Raw genomic sequence first — 21431 nt, 5'->3', positions numbered from 1 at the left:
AGCATATAAAATTTAATAAATAAATAAGCAAACTATGAATACGTGCGACGGTAAATAAACCATAGATATGCGTAATGGTAAATACACTACAGCTAATTTTAAAACTCCTTATGGGTGACATGGGCAGCATATAAAATTTAATAAATAAATAAGCAAACTATAAATATGTGTGACGGTAAATAAACTATAGATATGTGTGATAGTAAATAAACTGTAGCTAATTTTAAAATTCCTTATTGGTGAAATGGGCAGCATATAAAATTTAATAAATAAATAAACTATAAATACGTGTGATAGTAAATAAACTATAGCTAATTTTAAAACTCCTTATTGGTGAAATGGGCAGCATATAAAATTTAATAAACTATAATTATGTGTGATAGTAAATAAACTATAGCTAATTTTAAAGCTTATTGGTAACATGGGCAGCATATAAAATTTAATAAATAAATAAACTAAATGCGTGTGAGAGTAAATAAACTAAAGCTAATTTTAAAACTCCTTAGTGAAGTGGGCAGCATATAAAATTTAATAAATAAATAAGCAAACTATAAATACGTGTGATGGTAAATCATAGATATGCGTAATGGTAAATAAATTATAGCTAATTTTAAAGCTTATTGGTGACATGGGCAGCATATAAAATTTAATAGATAAATAAACTATAAATATGTGTGATAGTAAATAAACTATAGCTAATTTTAAAACTCCTTATTGGTGAAATGGGCAGCATATAAAATTTAATAAACTATAATTATGTGTGATAGTAAATAAACTATAGCTAATTTTAAAGCTTATTGGTGACATGGGCAGCATATAAAATTTAATAAATAAATAAACAGACTAAATGCGTGTGAGAGTAAATAAACTGTAGATATGTGTGATCATAAATAAACTAAAGCTAATTTTAAAACTACTTATTAGTGAAATGGGCAGCATATAAAATTTAATAAATAAATAAACAAACTATAAATACACGTGATAGTAAATAAACTAGAGATATGCATGATGGCAAATAAACTATAGCTAATTTTAAAGCTTATTGGTGACACGGGCAGCATATAAAATTTAATAGATAAATTATAAATATGCATGATAGTAAATAAAGTATAGCTAATTTTAAAACTCCTTATTGGTGAAATGGGCAACATATAAAATTTAATAAACTATAATTACGTGTGATAGTAAATAAACTATAGTTATGCGTGGTAGTAAATAAACTATAGCTAATTTTAAAGCTTATTGGTGACATGGGCAGCATATAAAATTTAATAAATAAATAAACAAACTAAATACATGTGAGAGTAAATAAACTATAGATATGTGTGATCATAAATAAACTAAAGCTAATTTTTAAACTCCTTATTGGTGAAATGGGCAGCGTATAAAAATTAATAAATAAATAAACAAGCTATAAATACGTGTGATGGTAAATAAACTAGAGATATCGTGATGGTAAATAAACTAAAGCTAATTTTAAAACTCCTTATGGGTGAAATGGGCAGCATGTAAAATTTAATAAATAAACTATGAATATGTGTGACGGTAAATAAACTAAAGCTAATTTTAAAACTCTTGATTGGTGAAATGGGCTGCATGTAAACTTTAATACATAAAGAACAATTTAAACTGAAATCTGGCAGTTGACAACAGCAGAGCTGCGGTATGTTCTGACCACTGAAGAAAATTTACGATTGCTATTCGGTGTGAAGGGTCAGCTTCCTTTTTTAAGGAAAGCTCTCCATTGCCCTTGATGCGGGAAAAGACAAAAATCAGATGGATTGTCAGCAAGTGGCATACTTGGGCAAAGATTGGCCTCTGCTAACGCTTGTACGCCTGCACAAACGGGAAGTGCAGCCCCCAGATGCTAGTGGCCCCATTTGCGCAGGTGCGCAGGTGCTCGCCACCGCCACTGCTAGCCCCGCGCGCACACCCAAACGGTTCTGTGGGCTCTGACACGAGTGGGGGAAGTGGACCATAGGTCGGGGGCGGGACTCCTCCTTTGAAGGGTCTCGGCCTCCTGAAGAGACCCCGCAGGACTGGCTGTTGGCTGAACGGAAGCCCCGCCTCTCGTTCCAGGTGTTCATCATGGGGACCAAGTCCGAATGCCAGCGGGTTCTACAAACCATCCTGAAGAACCGAAGGCTTTGCACACTGCTCTCCCCCTACTTCACCCCGGTTGCCTCCCCGGAGGAGTTTGTCAACTTGTACGAGAAAGTGGTGGCTTTCCTGGGCGACGACAACAGCGATGTCATTTTCATGCTCCTGACAAAGGTGTGAGAGACGGAAGGGTTGCCATGCGCCTTTGATGCCTGGGCAATTGATCTGGAGGGCTTTTTTTCTCCCCTCCTTCTTCTTGAAAGCAATGCCTGGATTTGAAGGGTTTTGGGCATCCCATGACTGTGAATAGAATAGAATAGAATAGAATAGAATAGAATAGAATAGAATAGAATAGAATAGAATAGAATAGAATAGAATAGAATAGAATAGAAAAGAGAATAGAAAAGAGAAGAGAAGAGAAGAGAATATATGGAGTGGAGTGGAAGAATAGAATAGAATAGAATAGAATAGAATAGAATAGAATAGAATAGAATAGAATAGAATGTAAAATAGAATGGAATAGAATAGAATAGAATAGAATATGGAATAGAATAGAATATGGAATAGAATAGAATAGAATAGAATGTAGAATAGAATGGAATGGAATAGAATAGAATAGAATAGAATAGAATAGAATAGAATAGAATAGAATAGAATAGAATGTAGAATAGAATGGAATGGAATAGAATATGGAATAGAATAGAATAGAATAGAATAGAATAGAATAGAATAGAATAAAGAAAATATGGAATGGAAAATAGAATAGAATAGAATAAGAATAGATAATATGGAATGGAATAGAATAGAACAGGGGTAGGCAACCCAAAACACTCAAAGAGCCACTTGGACCCGTTTCCCACCAAAAACAAAACACTGGGAGCCGCAAAACCCTTTTGATATCTAAAATGAAGATAACACTGCATATATCCTTTCTAACCTTTATTATAGGTGTGTGTATGTGTGTGTGTGTGTGTGTATGTGTATATGTATACACACACACACACACACATACACATTAAAAATAAAAGTAAAAATATGACTCTTGGGAATATCCATACTATTAAAACAATGATCACCAAGAGAATGCTTTAAGAGAATAAAATTACATACACACACAGGTAAAAAAAGGATATATGCAGTGTTATCTTCATTTTAGATGTCAAAAGGGTCTCTCTCTCCCTCCCTCTCTATCTGCCCTTGGTCTGCCACTCCTCTTCCCCCACTCTCTCTCTCTCCCTCTCTCTCTCTTTCTCTCTCTCTCTTTCTCCCCCCCTCCTATCTGCTGCTCACCTGGCAAGCTTCAAGCTGTTGTCCAACAACCTCCGGGTAGGCAACCTCGTCTCTTTTATGACTCATGGACTTCAACTCCCAGAATTCCTGAGTCAGCCTAGCTGGGCTAGCTAGCTCTCTCCTGCCCTTCCTGCTTCCTGGAAGGAAGGAAAGAGCTCCGCCCAGAAAGCTTTTCAGCTCCTCGGAGAACACTGTGAGTGCACTCTCTTTTTTTATACACACACACACACACACACACACACACAAAAACACACACACACACACACACAGAGAGAGAGAGAGAGAGAGAGAGAGAGAGAGAGAGAGAGAGAGAGAGAAGCAGGGAAGTGCAATTGCCTCTCTCTGTCTCTGTCTCTCTCTGCAAAGGCAGAGGAGGCTGGGAGCCACAGGGGAAGGCTCAAAGAGCCGCATGCGGCTCCGGAGCCGCAGGTTGCCGACCTGTGGAATAGAACAATAGAATAGAATAGAATAGAATAGAATAGAATAGAATAGAATAGAATAGATAATATGGAATGGAATGGAATGGAATGGAATAGAATAGAAATAGAAATAGAATGGAATGGAATGGAATGGAATGGAACAGAATAGCATAGAATATTGTGAGCATAATTACTTCTATGACCCAAAATAGAACATTTCTAACTTGCCCTCTTTCTTTTGGAATTAATCAGCCTCACTGCTCTCTCCTTCACCCCTCCCATTTCTCTCCATCCTCTCCCCAACCTCAACCTTCCCCCCCCCCCTTTTAAAAAAACAACAACAACAGTTTGACCTCCTGGAATGGCTGCAGAGTTCAAAACCTGCCCTGTCAGAGCGTGGCCAGCTTTTGGAGTCCATCCACGTGGGCCTCAAGACCTGTGGCTTTGAGCCTGAGAAGGACGTCTTAATGCCTTTCTCCATCTTCTGCAAGCACTGGGTTTGCCTCCTCCAGTACCAGTTTCCTGACCACTACAGCAGTTTTCTGAGGCTCCTTCTTCAAAGTAAGTAGCATCTCAACTTTTACGGCTAGTCTTCAGCGAGTAAGAACGGGAAGAGAGTCTTGATGATGGATGACTCCGGTGTGTTTCTCAACCTGGGCAACTTTAAGACATGCGGACTTCAGCTCTCAGAATTTTGACCCGGGAACTCTGGGAATTGCAGTCCACACATTGCCCAGGTTGAGGGAAACTGTGCTGGACTAGAAGACCTCCAAGGTCCCTTCCAGCTTCTGTTCTGTTCTGTTCTATTCTATTCTATTCTATTATTCTATTCTATTCTATTCTATTCTATTCTATTCTATTCTATTCTATTCTATTTCTTTCCCTCCCTCCCTTCCTTCCTTTCTTGTTCCCTTTCTCAACCTTTATCTCTCTCTCTCTCTCTCTCTCTCTCTCTCTCTCTCTCTCTCTCTCTCTCTCTCATACACACACACACACACACACACACCCCCCTTAGCTTAATCATCTACCAGGAAGAAAATTTAAACCACGCCTTTCACATGTGTTGGATCATTCACCACTTCTGGGGGCAGGTAGTTCCACTGATTAATTGTTCTCACTGTCAGGAAGTTTCCCCTTAGTTCTAGGTTGCTTCTCTCCTTGATGAGTTTCCATCCATTGCTTCTTGTCCTGCCTTCAGGCGCTTTGGAGAATAGCTTGACTCCCTCTTCTTTGGGGCAGCCCCTGAGATATTGGAACACAGCTATATAATGAATGGGATGCAAAGCTAAGAGTGAAACTTTAATTTTGGTTTGAATTTTCTGCTCAGGTTCTTCAGATCAGCTCCTCAGCCCGGACTGTTGGAAAGCATCCCTTAAAGGTTTGGGCTGCCCCAGCTCCATCCCAGCAAAGGAAAACGGAAGGAAAGAAATGGCGAACCCAAGCCTCCCCCTACAGCCTTCCACGGAGCCAATTTTATCACCTGAACAGGTGAGCAACCCATGTACGCAGGTTCGGTTACAAATACCATCTTAGACTGTCTGGGATTTAATAGTATTCAGTTTAAAAGAACCGCTGGAGACAACCCTTAAACTATTGAAAAGGAGAGAAGAATTTGGAGAAATAGCAGGATTGAAAATAAACAGAGAAAAAAAAAACCAAAGTTGTAGTTAAAAAACCTTACAGATAAGCAAAAGAAACAAAACAAAACAAAACAAAACAAAAAAAAAAAAAACCCGACAGAAACAATAGACTTACAAATAGTTAAGAAAGTTAAATATTTAGGAATATACTTAACAGCAAGATATGCAATGATAAAAAGATAATTACATAAAATTACTAAATGAAACAAAATTACAGTAGTGGCCCAAATTGTGGAAATCTTTTGGGGAAAGTGTATTGTTGAGGTTTGATGGCTAATAACGCCACTTTTTTTTTTTTTGGAGCAGTACCATAAAATTATATATCAATGGAAAGATAATTTAATCAAGAACGTAATGCAATAAAGTTTGTTCAATTATCTGTACTGTATTCTATGAAAGGTTATAGCCAAATAACCAGAAAAAAGAAGCACGCCTTGCTTAGGTTGATCTCAGGTAGCTTTCCTTCACTTGATTGTAGCCAATGAGTGTGAGTGTTTCGAGAGTCAATTGGGTGTCATCTTATTTTGGCAATGAGCCAATCAGATCACAGTAGGATCCAGTTATTGATGTCATGTATTGAAGCTGAGAGGAGGACATTTGTCAGTGTGTTATGAGATGGCTGTCAAGTTGGTTGGGTTTTTTTTGTGTTCTTTCACTTAGTGAGCTTGCAAAACGTAATAAAATTAAAGCCATGGTGCAAAGAGTTGACTGGTCACCCAGAAAGCGATGCAAAATAGTATTATTAAGTGAACAAGGCTACAGTTCTAAAGAAATTAGAAGAAAAATGGGTGGAAACATAACCAAAGGTGGCCTTTCTACTGTACACTTTTCCCAAAAGGTTTCCACAATTTGGGCCACTCCTGTAGATTTGGAAAAAGAACAGAGCCCGTTTTATCACCTGATAAACAGATGAACAGATAAGCAACCTGTGTGAACAGGTTCACTTACAATACCATCTTAGACTGTCCAGAATTTAATAGTAAATAGGGAAAGAGTAGGCAAAAAAAAATTGTAAAATTCCAGCCAGGGGTTACGAAATAGGTCATGTCATCCTAAGTCAACTACAGGGAGTCCTTGACTTACAAGAGTTTGTTTAGTGACCGTTCGAAGTTACAATGGCACTGACCAAAGTGACTGATGACTGTTTTTCACGCTTGCGACCGTTGCAACAAATGGGTGTCCAATCTCTTCTTAAAAACTTCCAGAGATGTGGTTGCTTGGATGCAACCTATTATCATATTTGGTGGACGTGTAGAAAAAGCTTTTTGGATTAAGATTTGGTGGAACATTCAGAAGATTTTTAATAGAAAGATAAAGTTTTCACCACAATTATTTTTGTTAGGTATTATTGTAGATTGTGATGCTAAAGAAACTATTTTAATGTTGAATCTTATTACGGCTGCAAGGTTACTGGTTGGGCAATATTGGAGGATAGCTTCTTTGCCCGCTATGGGAGAATGGTCGCTTAAAGCTTCTAATTTAGCAGAAATGGCCAACATTTCTGCTTATTTGAAGGATCATTCACAAGAAAGATACATCTCGGTGTGGAGAAGATGGATAAATTATGTACAGAATAAATATGGGATTAGAAAGTATCATTTAGTTTTTGAATAGCTTATAGTTTAAAGTGGAAATTGTTTATATTGTTATTTTCGTTTTTAATTTTTTTTTTTTTTGAAATTTTCTTGTATTTGAGTTAAAGTATTTTATGGATTTGGTTATTGGTATAGTTGGATAAGCTTAATTAGAATTTGTTTGCTTATTTGTAACCCTGTAATCAGCTCTGGGAAGTGAGGGGGGGGGTTAGACTTAGGGTGGGGGGAGAGGGAGGGAGGGATATTGTATTGTAATAAAATGGAAAATTTGTATAAAACTTTTCAATATAAAAAAAAAACTTCCAGTATTGCAGCATTTTGGGCACATACTGCAAAAGCATTACCCATCCTGGCTGGATTAGCCATGTAAGTCCGTCGCTAATGAGTTGGGACCAGGTGAGTAGCTGTCACCCCACAGCTAATATTCTATCTGAAGTTTGCTTCTTTTCTTCCCAGGTCATGGAGACCATAGAGTGGTTGTCCGACTACTTCCTCAAACTGCGGTTGTCTTCTCAAGACTATCGAAGTTTTGGACTATTTTCCAAGTGGGCACCTTACGTGGCTCATGTCAAACGTCTGATGCAATATCTGCTCCACCGTCTAATTGACTCCAAAATGGACAGCTTGTCACGGGAGCCCATAGGCAGCAACAGGGTGTTTGAAGGTAATCATGCAGCGGAAGTAGTTTGGTGTGCTGATCGTTGTCACGCTTTGTTGAATCTCCCAGTGGTGCTTTTTTCACGAGGCAACTGGCGTTCCTTCTTTTTCTTTGAAGACGTTTCACTTCTCATCCAAGAAGCTTCTTCAGCTCTGACTAGATATAGAAAGATAGATATAGATATTAGATAGATAGATAGATAGATAGATAGATAGATAGATACACATAGAAAGAAAAGAATGATAGCAAATGGTTGATAGAAACAGAGATAGAGACAGATAGACAGACAGGCAGGCAGATAGATGATAGGTGGGTAGGTAGGTAGATAGATAGATATGATAGATAGAAATAATAGAAATACATAGAGATAGATATAATAGAAATAATAGATAGAAATAAATAGATATAGAAAGATTAGATAGATAGAAATAATAGATAGAAATAGATAGATTAGATAGATAGAAATAATAGAAATAGATAGATAGATTAGATAGATATGATAGAAATAATAGAAATAGATAGAAATAGATTTGATAGAAATAATAGAAATATAGATAGAAATAATAGAAATAGATAGATAGAGATAGATAGGTAGATAGATAAGATAGATAGATAGATAGATAGATAGATAGATAGATAGATAGATAGATAGATAGATATAGAGATAGATAGGTAGATAGATAGATAGATAGATAGATAGATAGATAGATAGATAGATAGATAGATAGATAAACCTTAATTGTCATTTTTACTGTGGGCAAACGGCACACATTAAAAATGAAATTTAGTTGTTTCCTCTCAAGTGTACACATACATAACGCACATTTAAAACATCCTATATAAAACATACGTATATACCTACACCCTTACATATAAGTGATATATAAATATTAATCACTGTCCATCTTGAATATATAATGGAAGGAGGAAGCTTGAGAGTTCACAAGGCTGATAACTGTAAGGGACAAAACTGTGACTGAATCTGGATGTTCTGCTTAGGATACCCCAGAGCCCCGTCCTCCCCCCAGAAGGTAACAAAGGAAAACAGGTCGTGGAGAGAGAGTGTAGTATCCCAGACAGTCCTGCGGACCCTGCTCAAGCAGCGCTTCTGTGCTGCGTCCTGGATGGGAGGGAGAAAACTGCTGATGATCTTTTCTGCTGTCCTCACCACTCTCTGCACTGCCTTCCTGTCTGAAGCAGGGATGCTTCCAAACCAGACTGTGATGCCATATGACAGGATGCTCTCTATCGTCTCCCTATAGAAAGTGGTCAGGACAGGGGAAGGAAGATGTGCTTTTCTCATGCGACACAGAAAATGCAGGCGCAGCTGTGCCCGCTTCAGCAGCGTCTCGCAGTTGAGCGACCAAGCCAGCGTACTCATTAGCTGCACACCCAGGAATTTGATGTTAGTAACCATCTCCACAGGTGAATCATTAATGCACAGAGGAGAGTGGCTGGGCCTGCCTTTTCTGAAATTGACAGTGTTGGGTTTTTCCAGTATTTAAAGCTAGGCTGTTCTCCTTACACCAGTTCACCAAACCCTCAACTTCCATGCATTAAGCACCCTCATTGTCGTCATGAATAAGGCCCAGTAGTGTTGTATCATCCATAAACTTCACAAAATGGTTGGTGGCAAACCTAGCACAACAGTCACGGGTCAACAAGGTGAACGCAGCGGACGTAGGACGCAGCCCTGAGGGGAACCTGTGCTCAAGAAAAAGGATGGTGGGGAATGGGAGGATTTATACTCCTTGCAGCCGAAGAAGGCTCCGCAGCCATTTGCACCACTCAGGTGACCCTGAGGGCACAGACAAACCTCCAAGTGGCCTCAACGACCTTCCTAAAAGAAGGCAAATGACCAGCGGTCTGCAAGGAGTATAAATTTTTCCATTCCCCCACCATCCAGTCAGAGCGGAAGAAGCTTCTTTTGGATGAGAAGCGAAACGTCTTCAAAGAAAAACAAGAAAGTCCCGTTTCCTCGTGAAAAAAAGCACCTTTTTGGGACAAGAATCTCCACAAACATTTATGGAATCTCCTAAACTGATCCTGGCCAGGAGTTCAAGAATCTGCCCAAATTTGGGTTCCAGATTTATTGCACGTCTGTTTCCTTTATTTCAGTGGTTCTCAACCTTTTTAATGCCGCGACCCCCAACTGGTCATAAGTCGAGGACTACTCAACCGGTTGTAAGTCGAGGACTACTCAACTGGTGCAGCACCGTTTGCAGAATGGGACTTTTGGCGGGCTCAGCAGGGCAGAGACAGCCTGGACCATCCCTATTGGCTTTTGAAAGCCAATAGAATTAGACTCTATTCAAGAGAGTCTATTCTATTGGCTTTCAAAAGCCAAGAGAATAAAAGGGAGTAGCACAGCTAAGGAAAAGGGGGGGGGGGAAATGGCGGACTGCGTTTGGCGACCCCCGTGAAATGGTCGTTCGACCCAAAATGGGGTCCCCACCCACAGGTTGAGAACCGCTGCTTTATTTGTTCGGTTGTTTGTTTATTAAATTGACACACCGCCCATCTTCGCTGTTCGAAGAGATGCCGGGTGGCTTACGATGTAGTTAAAAAAAAAAAGAAAGAGAGATATCAAAACAATTATGAATATAAAAACCAGGCAGATCGTGCATTCTGCCTAATGGTAAGAGTAAGCCTTGTGTCAACTCAAGGTTTATTCTCATGAAAGTAAGACGTGCTTGTTTGGAAACGGAGAAAAGAAAGGTAGGAGAAGGTTTTGTCTGCTCCTGTCCTGACCTTTTTGAATTCCATTAAAAAAAAGTTGAACATGTGCAGTTGGAAGCATTTCACTAGAAGTCTCTCTCTCTCTCTCTCTCTCTCTCTTTCTCTTTCTCTTTCTCTTTCTCCTTTTCAGCTTTGCATTCTCTATTTCTAGTTACCATTCAACTCTTCAAGCCGTGGCTTGAGGTTTTAGAGGGAGAAGAAACGAGGTAAGCGGGAAGCTGTTTAGGATGTTAAAGGAAATAGAACTGAACCCGGGATCTCCACCTGTTTGGCCGGATGGGGGACACACTGGAAATTTTAAGCACGTGTTCGTGGTGCCCTCAGAAAGGGGCCGTCATGGCGGGCTGGAATAGTCACAAAATATTAGTGGGACCACTTGCCTCCAGAAGTTATGGGTGCTCCAACACGGGAGGTTTTTAAGAAGAGACTGGACAACCATTTGTCTGAAATGATATAGGGTCTCCTGCCTGAGCAGGGCGTCGGACTAGATGACCTCCAAGGTCCCTTCCAGTTCTGTTCTGATTGATTGATTGATTGATTGATTGATTGAAATGGTACAGGGTCTCCTGCTTGACCTGGGGGGGGATGGACTAGAAGACCTCCAAGGTCCCTTCCAGCTCTATTCTGATTGATTGGTTGATTGAAATGGTAGAGGCTCTCCTGCTTGAGCAGGGGGTTGGACTAGAAGACCTCCACAGTCCCTTCCAGCTCTGTTCTGATTGATTGATTGATTGATTGATTGATTGAAATAGTATAGAGTTTCCTGCTTGAGCAGGGGGTTGGACTAGAAGACCTCCAAGGTCCCTTCCAACTAATTATTATTATTATTATTATGGATCATCACACAGTCAGCCAGATGTTCAGACTGGATTTGGCATTTTGTTTACCTATCGAGTCCATTATCATCATCATCATCATCATTATTATGGATCATCGCACAGTCAGCCAGATGTTCAGACTGGATTTGGCATTTTGTCTACCTATCGAGTCCTTACCCAGGACCTGGGATAGGCAGATGTGGATTATTATTATTATTATTATTATTATTATTATTATTATTATTATTATTATTATTATTATTATTATTCCACTTAGGGCTGTAAAGTTTAGGGCAGCATATAAGTCTACGTACTATTGTCACCTAGTTATAAGTCACTAGGTAAGAGTCATGGTGGCGGAGTGGTTAGAATGCAATATTGCAGGCTAACTCTGCCCACCGTTTCAAGTTCGATCTTGGAAAGATGGAAAAAACCTGCAGCTGTCAATATTAGGAAGAACTGCTACAATAAAAATGAATGTGTTGCCGAAGATTTTATTTCTACTTCAAACGATTCCGATAAAACTTGGGAGAAATTTTTTCCCAAGATTTAAATTCATTAATTTTGAACTTTATTTGGCAGGGGAAGAAAGCTAGAATTAAGATGAAAACATTACAAGATGCTAAAGCAGACTTCAGTTAATGCTGGAATTGGAGAAAGCAGCCATTTAGCTAAAGTTGGTGCTGATCTGTCTCTCTCTCTCTCTCTTTCTCTGTCTGTCTGGAAAGCAAACAGCGCTGCTATCCCTGGCTGGAAAGTGACGCCTCCCTTTCGTCCACAATGGTGGAGTTGTTTGCATCCAGCGTAGACATCCTACACAACAGTTTTAAAGGTAAGAAGATTGGAAACTTTATCCCCTTGTCAGGGGTCCTTGGCGCTCTCTGAACTCGACGGCTTGCTTTTTTTTTTTTTTGCAGACGTTTCGTTACCAAGATAGGCAACGTCATCCGTATTAGAAGGGAGGGGCGTTTGTGAAGAGGAGGAGGGGGGAGGACTGTGGGGTCCTTGGCGCTCTCTGAACTTGATTGCTTTTTTTGCCTGTGTTTCCTTGCCATACTAGGTAACATCACCAGTGCTTTTCTTGCTAAACCCCTCCCTTATCTTGCTGTCACAAGTCACATCTTCCAATTAGCCCAGAGGGCAGAGATTCCCTTCCTGTTCCTTTTCCCGAGCTTTTGTTATTTTCCCCTCCCTTTTCTCTGTCATCTGAATTAACTCTAAAACTACCAGACAGTTCTGCATATTTTGTCAAAGCGAGAAGATTCAATATTAGCAGCGTTGACATTGGGGAGGGAGGGAGGGAGGAGGAAGAGGAGGATTGTGAGGTCTTTGGTGCTCTCGGAACCTGATTGCTTTCTTGCAGACGTCTCATTACCAAACTAGGTAACATCATCAGTGCTAGAAGGGGGAGGGAGGGAGGAGGAGGAGGAGGAAGAGGGGGGAGAGGAGGAGGAGGAGGAGAGAAAGAGGATTGTGGGATCCTCGGCGCTCTCTGAACCTGATTGCTTTCGTGCAGACGTTTCATTACCAAACTAGGTAACAACATCAGTGCTAGAAGGGAGAGAAGGAGGGAGGGGAGAAAAGGAGGAAGGGGGGGAGAAGAGGAGAGGAGGAGGGGAGAAAGAGGACTGGGGGGGTCCTTGGCGCTCTCTGAACCTTATTGCTTTCATGCAGACGTTTCATTACCAAACTAGGTAACAACATCAGTGCTAGAAGGGAGAGAAGGAGGGAGGGGAGAAAAGGAGGAAGGGGGGGAGAGGAGGAGGGGAGAAAGAGGACTGGGGGTTCCTCGGCGCTCTCGGAACTGGATTGCTTTCTTGCAGACGTTTCATTGCCAAACTAGGTAACAACATCAGTGCTAGCGATGATGTCTTAGCTCTGATGATGTTACCTAGCTTGGTCATGAAACGTCTGCAAAAAAAAAAAGCCCACTGAACTCAGAGGGCATCAAGGACCCCCACGGTTCGAACCTAAACCAGAAATATTCTCCTCTTATGGATTATCCCCTCTAATTTAGCCTTCCCAACCTGGAAGTAGCAGGACGACACCTCCCCAAATTCCTAGTTGCTGAGGTCTTTCAGGGAGGTTCTGGGTGAAGTATAGTGTAGGTGGCTCAATAGTAGTAACTGTGGGAGGGATCTCGGAGTCCTAGTGGACGATCCCTTAAATAGGAGCCAGCCGTGTGCTGCAGCTGCCAAAAAGGCCAACACAGTGCTAGGCTGCATTAACAGAGGGATAGAATCAAGATCACATGAAGGGTTAATATCACTTTACAAGGCCTTGGTAAGGCCACACTTGGAATACTGTACCCAGTTTTGGTCACCACGATGTAAACAAGATGTTGAGACTCTAGAAAGAGTCCAGAGAAGAGCAACAAAGATGATTAGGGGACTGGAGGTTAAAGCATACAAGGAACGGTTGCTGGAATTGGGTATGTCCAGTTTAATGAAGAGAAGGACCAGGCGGGACATGATAGCAGCCTTCCAGTATCTCAGTGGGCTGCCCCAAAGAAGAGGGAGTCAAGCTATTCTCCAAAGCGCCTGAAGGCAGGACAAGAAGCAACGGATGGAAACTAACCAAGGAGAGAAGCAACCTAAAACTAAGGAGAAACTTCCTGACAGTGAGAACAAATTAACCTGTGGAACAACCTGCCTCCAGAAGCGGTGAATGCTCCAACACTGGAGAGTTTTAAGAAGAGACTGGACAGCCATTGGTCTTAAGTTGTATAGGGTTTCTTCCCTGAGCAGGGGGTTGGACTAGATGACCTCCAAATTCCCTTCCATGTCTGTTATTCTGTTATTCTTTTTTTCCCTTCCCTTCCTTCCTTCCTTCCTTCCTTCCTTCCTTCCTTCCTTCCTTCCTTCCTTCCTTCCTCCCTCCCTCCCTCCCTCCCTCCCTCCCTCCCTCCCTCCCTTCTCCAACACTGGAAGTTTTTAAAAAGAGACTGGACAGCCATTTGTCCGAAATGGTATAAGGTCTCTTGCCTGAGCAGGGGGTTGGACTAGATGACCTCCAAGGTCCTTTCCAACTTTTATTTATTTATTTTTTATTATCATTATCATCATCGTCGTCGTCGTCGTCGTCGTTGTTGTTGTTATTATTATTATTATTATTATTATTATTATTATTATTATTATTATTATCATTAAGGTCCCACCATCCCCATCATCTCTTAAGTCTCCTTTCCTTGTATTTGGAGGGCCCTCCTTGTGATTTTTTTCTTTTTTTCCTGTGTGCCTTTAGATTCCTCCAAGGCTGGTTTGGCTTCTTCCTGTTCATTCTCTCTCTCTCTTTTTTAAACAAAATGTCTCTTTTTATTAGACAAGGTGCTTCCCAGTGACCCGGGAGTGCTCTGGCTCCTCGTCATGCACTACAGCGAGTCGTACACGGCGCCCAAAATGCCGGAGCACATCCTGCACCTCTTCCACACGGAGTTGGGCCGCCTGCCTTGGAAGGAGGTTCACCCGGATCAGCACCTGATGGAGAAGTTCTTTAAGGTAGCTGCTCCTCCCGGCTGGCCAGGAGAGGGGGGGGGAGGTGGGGAGGAAGGAAAGGGGGGGGGTTCTCTTAAGATCCCGGCTTCTTCGTTCTCGCTTCGGCCCATCCTCCCAGGCCCTTTTGAAATCTCTTTTGTTTGGGGACCCGTCCCTGGCAGAAGGCGGAGGGAAGGGGTGCGTGGAATATAGGGGGGAAAAACCAGTCCAGCAAGGCTTGCGGGGGGTGGAAAAGGGTGCTTGGAAAGAAGAGCTGAGTAGAAAATCGGAGGGATGGGAGGATGCATGATTTTACTCTGAAGGTCTTCCTCCCTCCTTCCTCCTTCTCTCACCCCTCCCTCGCTCTTGTCCTTCTTTCATTCATTCATTCCTTCCTTCCTTCCTTCCTTCCTTCCTTCCTTCCTTCCTTCCGTCCTTCCTTCCTTCCTTCCTTCCGTCCTTCCTTCCTTCCTTCCGTCCTTCCGTCCTTCCTTCCTTCCTTCCTTCCGTCCTTCCTTCCTTCCTTCCTTCCTTCCGTCCTTCCTTCCTTCCTTCCTTCCTTCCTTCCTTCCTTCCGTCCTTCCTTCCTTCCGTCCGTCCTCCTTCCTTCCTTCCTTCCTTCCTTCCGTCCTTCTTCCTTCCTTCCGTCCTTCCTTCCTTCCCTTCCTTCCTTCCGTCCTTCCTTCCTTCCTTCCTCCTTCCGTCCTTCCTTCCTTCCTTCCTTCCTTCCTTCCGTCCTTTCCTTCCTTCCGTCCCTCCTTCCTTCCTTCCTTCCTTCCGTCCTTCCTTCCTTCCTTCCTTCCTTCCTTCCTTCCTTCCTTCCTTCCTTCCGTCCTTCCTTCCTTCCTTCCTTCCTTCCTTCCTTCCTTCCTTCCTTCCGTCCTTCCTTCCGTCCGTCCTTCCTTCCTTCCTTCCTTCCTTCCTTACCCCTTTCACCCCTCTTTCCCCTTCTTTCACTCCTTCTTTCCTTCTTCCGTTCTTCCTTCTCTCCCTCCCTCTTGTCCCTCTTTCATTCATTCTTTCCTTCCTTCCTTCCTTCTTTCCTGCCTCCTTCCCTCCCTCCTGTCCTTCCCTCCTTCCCCTTCTTTCACTCCTTCCATCCCTCTCCCATCCCTCCCTCCCTCTTGTCTCTCTTTCATTCCTCCCTCCCTTTCTTCTTTCCTTCCCCTTTCACCACTTCATTCCCCTTTCACTCCTTTCTTCTTCTGTTCCTCCCTCCCTCTCTCTTGTCTTTCCTCCCTCCCTCCCTTTGTCTTTCTCTCCTTCCTTCCTTCCTCCTTTCACCCCTTCCCCTTCTTTCACTCCTTCCTTCCTTCCTTCTTCCATTCCCTCCCTCTTTTCCTTCCTTTCCTCCCTCCTGTCCTTCCTTCCTTCCTTCCTTCTTTCCTTCCTCCCTCCCTCCCTTCCTTCCTTCCTTCCTTCCTTCCCCTTTTCGTCCGTCCGTCCTCCCTCCCTCCTTCCCTTTTTCCTGTTTTGTTGTCCCAGGTAGAAAGAGGCAGCCCCAAGAGTTGCTTCCTCTTCTTGGGCTCGGTGCTGTGTGAGGTCAACTGGGTCAGTGCCCTCGCTGACGCCTGGGATCCCACCCCGCCCCCGGACACCCACAGCCTGATCGTCTGCCTGCTCTACATGGTGGTCCTGCTGGCCAAAGAGGAAGAGCTTGTCACCAAAGAGGTGAGGGGAAGGCTTGACTCCTGCTGGCTTCCGAGACGCAATCGATGGAGTCTCCATGGGGGCAAAGATCTTCTTCTCGAACGAGGTGAAATAACACCTGTCCCAGGATGAGGTTGCAGGATCCAATCTGAGTCGGTTAGCAGGACCAAAAGTGTATTCTTCTGAGCTTTTGGGCTCGTCCTGCAGGGATATTCTCTCTCTCCAGCGTGTGTGCGCTGGGCTGTTTGACCTATTGTATTTATAGGATGCCTGGTTGTGTGTATCTTTCAGTTAATTAGGATAGGATGGAATGGGAATAGAATAGAATAGAGTAGAATAGAATAGAATAGAATAGAATAGAATAGAATAGAATAGAATAGAATAGGAGTAGAGTAGAGTAGAGTAGAGTAGAGTAGAGTAGAGTAGAATAGAATAGAATAGAATATAGAATAAAATGGAATGGAATGGAATAGAGTAGAGTAGAGTAGAATAGAATAGAATAGAATAGAATAGAATATAGATTAAAATGGAATGGAATAGAATAGAATAGAATAGAGTAGAGTAGAGTAGAATAGAATAGAATAGAATAGAATAGAATAGAATAGAATAGAATAGAATATAGAATAAAATGGAATGGAATAGAATAGAATAAAGTAGAGTAGAATAGAATAGACTAGACTAGACTAGAATAGAATAGAATAGAATAGAATAGAATAGAATAGAATAGAATAGAATAGAATAGAATAGAATAGAATATAGAATAAAATGGAATGGAATGGAATGGAATAGAATAGAATAGAATAGAATAGAATAGAATAGGAATAGAATAATAGAATAGAATAGAATAGAATAGAATATAGAATAAAATGGAATGGAATGGAATGGAATGGAATAGAATAGAATAGAATAGAATAGAATAGAAAATATGGAATGGAATATAGGATAGGATAGGATAGAATATACCAGTGGTGGAGAACCTATGGCACGGTTGACAGAGGTAGCACTCAGAACCCTCTCTGTGGGCACGTGCGCCGTCGCCCCAGTCCACGGCCTTCAGCTGGGTTTTATAAAACCTTTTTGCTTTAGGCCTCCGCCGCCATGTACAAAAAAAAAAAAAAAAGTTCAATCAATCAGTCAATTTCAACTTCTCGCAGGGAAAAAAAAGATCTTGCAAAGTTGGAATTGATTGATTGAACTTTTTAGTCCCACCCAATAGGCCACACCCACCCCATTTGGCCACACCCAGCCAATGGGCCACACCCACCCGGCACCCGACGATGCATAAGTGGGTTTTGGGTTGCAGTTTGGGCACTCGGTCTCTAAAAGGTTTGCCATCACTGGAATAGAATATATAATAGTAGAATAGAAATAGAAATAGAAATAGAAATAGAAATAGAATAGAATAGAATAGAATAGAATAGAATAGAATAGAATAGAATAGAATAGAATAGAATAGAATAGAATAGAATAGAATATATAATAGTAGAATTGAATAGAATAGAATAGAGTAGAATAGAATAGAATAGAATAGAATAGAATAGAATTATGGGATGGAACAGAACAGAATAGAGCTGGAATGGACCTTGGAGGTCTTCTAGACCAGCTCTATTCTATTCTAGTTCTTGATCTCTTTGGCTCCACCCCAATGCCCCCCCCAGTCCACCGCTGGTGTGAAGACGTCGTGAGCTGAAAAAGTGATCACCGCTTCGTAGTGCTTTACAGCCCTCTCTTAAGTGGTTTAGAAACTCAGCATCTTGCCCCCCCCCCAACAATCTGGGTCCTCATTTTACCGACCTCGGAAGGACGGAAGGTTGAGTCAGCCTTGAGCCCTGTCAGGATCGAACTCCAGATTGTGGGCAGAGTTTGTCTGCAGTGCTGCCTTCTAACCCCTGCGCCACCAGGGCTCTGGCTGAAACTTCTGACTGAACTTCTGGGGACGGTTGCGGTTGCAAATGGACGGCCGAAAGGGCCGTGGGTGAAGTGCCCCTTTGTCTTCTCTCTTCTCCAGCAATCTCCGCTGCTCAACCTCCTGGGCCAGGCCAGCTCCCTTCCCTGGCAGCATGTCAACATGGCCTCCTATCAGAGCATCCTCAGTTACTTCAACAGCCACTATTCCCCCTCCATCCTTCTGGCCACGGAACCGGCGGCTGAACTGGTGGTGAAGCTCTTGAAAGTGTCGGCCGGCCTCAGCCCCTCTTTCGACAGCAGCCGGCACCCTGTAAGCCCTCCCTCCCTCCCTTCCTTCCTCTTCCACTGCCTCCTTTCTCCCTCCTTCCTTCTTTCATGCTTTACCTCTTCTTCCTTCCTTCCTCCCTCCCTCCCTCCCTCCCTCCCTCCTTTCTTTCCTTCCTTCCTTCCTTCCTTCCTTCCTTCATTCTTTCATGCCTTACCCCTTCCTTCCTTCCTTCCTCCCTCCCTTCTTTCCTTCCTTCCTTCCTCCTTTCCTTCCTTCTTTCCTTCCTCCCTCTCTTCCCTTCCTGTCTTCTACCATCTCCTTCTTTCCTCCCTGCTTCATTCTTACCTCTCCTTCCTTCCCTCCCTCCCTCCCTCCCTCCCTCCCTCCCTCCCTCCCTTCCTTCCTTCCTTCCTTCCTTCCTTCCTTCCTTCCTTCCTTCCTTCCTTCCTTCCTTCTTGTCTCTTCTACCATCTCCTTCTTTCCTCCCTCCTTCATTCTTACCTCTCCCTTCCTTCCTTCCCTCCCTCCCTCCCTTCCTCTCCTACCATCTCCTTCTTTCCTCCCTCCTTCATTCTTACCTCTCCCTTCCTTCCTTCCTTCCTTCCCTCCCTCCCTCCCTTCCTTCTCTCTTCTACCATCTCCTTTCCTCCCTCCTTCATTCTTACCTCTCCCTTCCTTCCTTCCTTCCTTCCTTCCTTCTTTCCCTCCCTTCCTTCCTTCTTTCCCTCCCTCCCTTCCTTCCTCCCTCCTTCATTCTTTCATGCCTTATCTCTCCCTTCCTTCCTCCCTCTCTCCCTCCCTCCCTTCTTTCCTCCACCCACCGATTCTGTTGGAGGGAGGGAGTGCCATTCCTTGCCTGTCTTCTCTCTCTAGGATGCCAGCCTGAAGTGCCAAGCCTTCATCCGCCAGATTGTCCGCTTCCTTGGTCTTCTGGAACAAAATGGGACAATTGCTCCAGCAGTCCTGGAGCAGGAGTTCTCAAAACTGCTGGAGGATATCGCCCTCTTTAGTCCCCCAGGTGAGCGCCAAGAAAACTCCGCTTGAGTGGGGGTGAGAGTTGGGCAGAGGGACGGCACCGAGTCCGTGGTTTGATCTTCCTGTCTGGAAATTCCGATCTGTTGCTTGACCAGGGTTCTCCTTGTCGCTTAGAAAGCCCAGGAATGGACCACTGGTCTTGTATCAAGTGGTGGAGCACCAGCTGAGTTGCCCCATCCCTGGTGGGCTCTCTGCTTCTCCTCTTGTAGTTAACATCTGGAAGGCAGTAGTCACGTGGATCAACTTTTGTCAGAGCGCGCACAGTCTTATTGCACGAGATAACCCAGGACAAAACACAGTTAACAGTGGTCTATATTAAATGGTGGCGTCAACGCTGCTAACATTGGATGTTCTTGCTTTGACAAAATATGAAGAGGCAGCCACTCTCTGTATAATCTGTGTGGTACTTTTAGAGTTTAATTCTCAACCTGTGGGTCGGGATCCCATTTGGGGTCGAACGACCATTTCACGGGGGTCGCCAAACAACGCAGTCCGCCATTTTCCCCCCTTTTCCTTAGCTGTGCTACTCCCTTTTATTCTATTGGCTTTTGAAAGCCAACAGACTAGACTCTCTTGAATAGAGTCTAATTCTATTGGCTTTCAAAAGCCAATAGGAATTGTCCAGGCTGTCTCTGCCCTACTGAGCCCGCCAAAAGTCCCATTCTGCAAACGGTGCTGCACCAGTTGAGTAGTCCTCGACTTACGACCGGTTGGGGGTCGCGGCATTAAAAAGGTTGAGAACCACTGAATTAGATGATGCTGGGAGGGGAGGAGAAAGAATGTGTGTGGGGGGATTAGTTAAGAAACAGCTGGGCTACAGAAGGGAAACTTTGCCCTTCAAACTGATTGGAGAACGTGATTTATGACTGCTAATTAGAGGAGGGAATTATGCTTGAATATTATGTGCTCAGGGGAGGGGAATTCAGAACTTGGCATCCACCATGCTGTGCCGACACTTTGTTTCAGGGTTAAAGATTTTTTTAGGATAAACAATGCCTGAAAGTTTTTTGAAGTGTTTCAGTTAGTCAGAACCTTGACAGGTGGTTTATCTTACACTATCTACAATATCATACACCAGGAACAATATACCTACATGTGCTAATACAGCAAGGTTCAACACATCACAGTTGCAGCAGGAAACGAAAGAGAGAGAGAGCGCACATCAGGGGAGCCTTCCCTTTTATACTCAGGCTCTTAAAGGGACACAGACCCTGCTGAGTCGTTCCCATCATTACACCATACATCTTACATTACATTACCTGGATAGCTGTTAAATTATTACAACAACTTTCGACGTAATTTGGAAGACCAACAACTTGACAACTTTTGACATAATTTGGAAGTCCACCAAGGCTACCTTGTGGCCTTCGTATAGGGGAAGCAGTGGCAGAACCTGGGGGTGGAGTCAAAAGAGGAATAGGCCTAGAATCTCTGCGTAGCCACCAATGGTCATACGTCCAACCCCTGTTGAATTCCGTTGACCCTCATCTCATACCAAGATAGCGCTAACCACTAGTTGAGTAGTTTCTTCCACAGTTCACCTGTTTTTCATGCCCAACACCTGCGGAGCAGTGAAGCTTTATCTCCCAACCATTCAAAAGACAGCCTCTGCTTCATGCAGGTCTTTAGCCTGTGACTCCAAACCAGGGGTCTTCAAACTTGGCCCTTTTATGACTGGTGGACTTCAACTTCCAGAATTCCTCAGTCGGCCATTTTGAGGAAACTGCGGGCTTGGATCCAGACCAGGGGTCTTCAAACTTGGCCCTTTTATGACTGGTGGACTTCAACTCCCAGAATTCCTCAGTCGGCCATTTTGATGAAACTGCGGGCTTGGATGC

At 43.0% G+C, this 21431-nt stretch overlaps 1 protein-coding gene across 3 annotated transcripts in view; it reads left to right on the top strand.

Moving 5' to 3' along the window:
• The window catches only part of EPG5 (ectopic P-granules autophagy protein 5 homolog), a 96012-nt gene that overhangs the window by 61016 nt on the left and 13565 nt on the right, over positions 1–21431 (top strand). For 2 of the 3 annotated variants that reach the window (XM_039344538.1, XM_039344537.1), the window contains exons 30-39: positions 2080–2274; positions 4157–4370; positions 5137–5297; positions 7501–7708; positions 10572–10647; positions 11988–12091; positions 14581–14756; positions 16218–16403; positions 18391–18600; positions 19432–19576. In XM_039344538.1, the coding sequence (XP_039200472.1) occupies positions 2080–2274; positions 4157–4370; positions 5137–5297; positions 7501–7708; positions 10572–10647; positions 11988–12091; positions 14581–14756; positions 16218–16403; positions 18391–18600; positions 19432–19576 (1675 nt within the window). Of the gene's footprint in view, positions 1–2079; positions 2275–4156; positions 4371–5136; positions 5298–7500; positions 7709–10571; positions 10648–11987; positions 12092–14580; positions 14757–16217; positions 16404–18390; positions 18601–19431; positions 19577–21431 lie in introns of those variants that run through there. The other variant, XR_005556850.1, reaches the window with a different exon arrangement.

The sequence above is a fragment of the Crotalus tigris genome, unplaced genomic scaffold (assembly GCF_016545835.1).
Source record: "Crotalus tigris isolate CLP2741 ecotype Arizona unplaced genomic scaffold, ASM1654583v1 scf7180000017929.1507224028:355905, whole genome shotgun sequence".
NCBI classification, from domain to species: Eukaryota; Metazoa; Chordata; class Lepidosauria; order Squamata; family Viperidae; genus Crotalus; species Crotalus tigris.
Note: the sequence above shows the minus strand (reverse complement) of the source record. Positions and strands in the feature narration are given on the sequence as shown.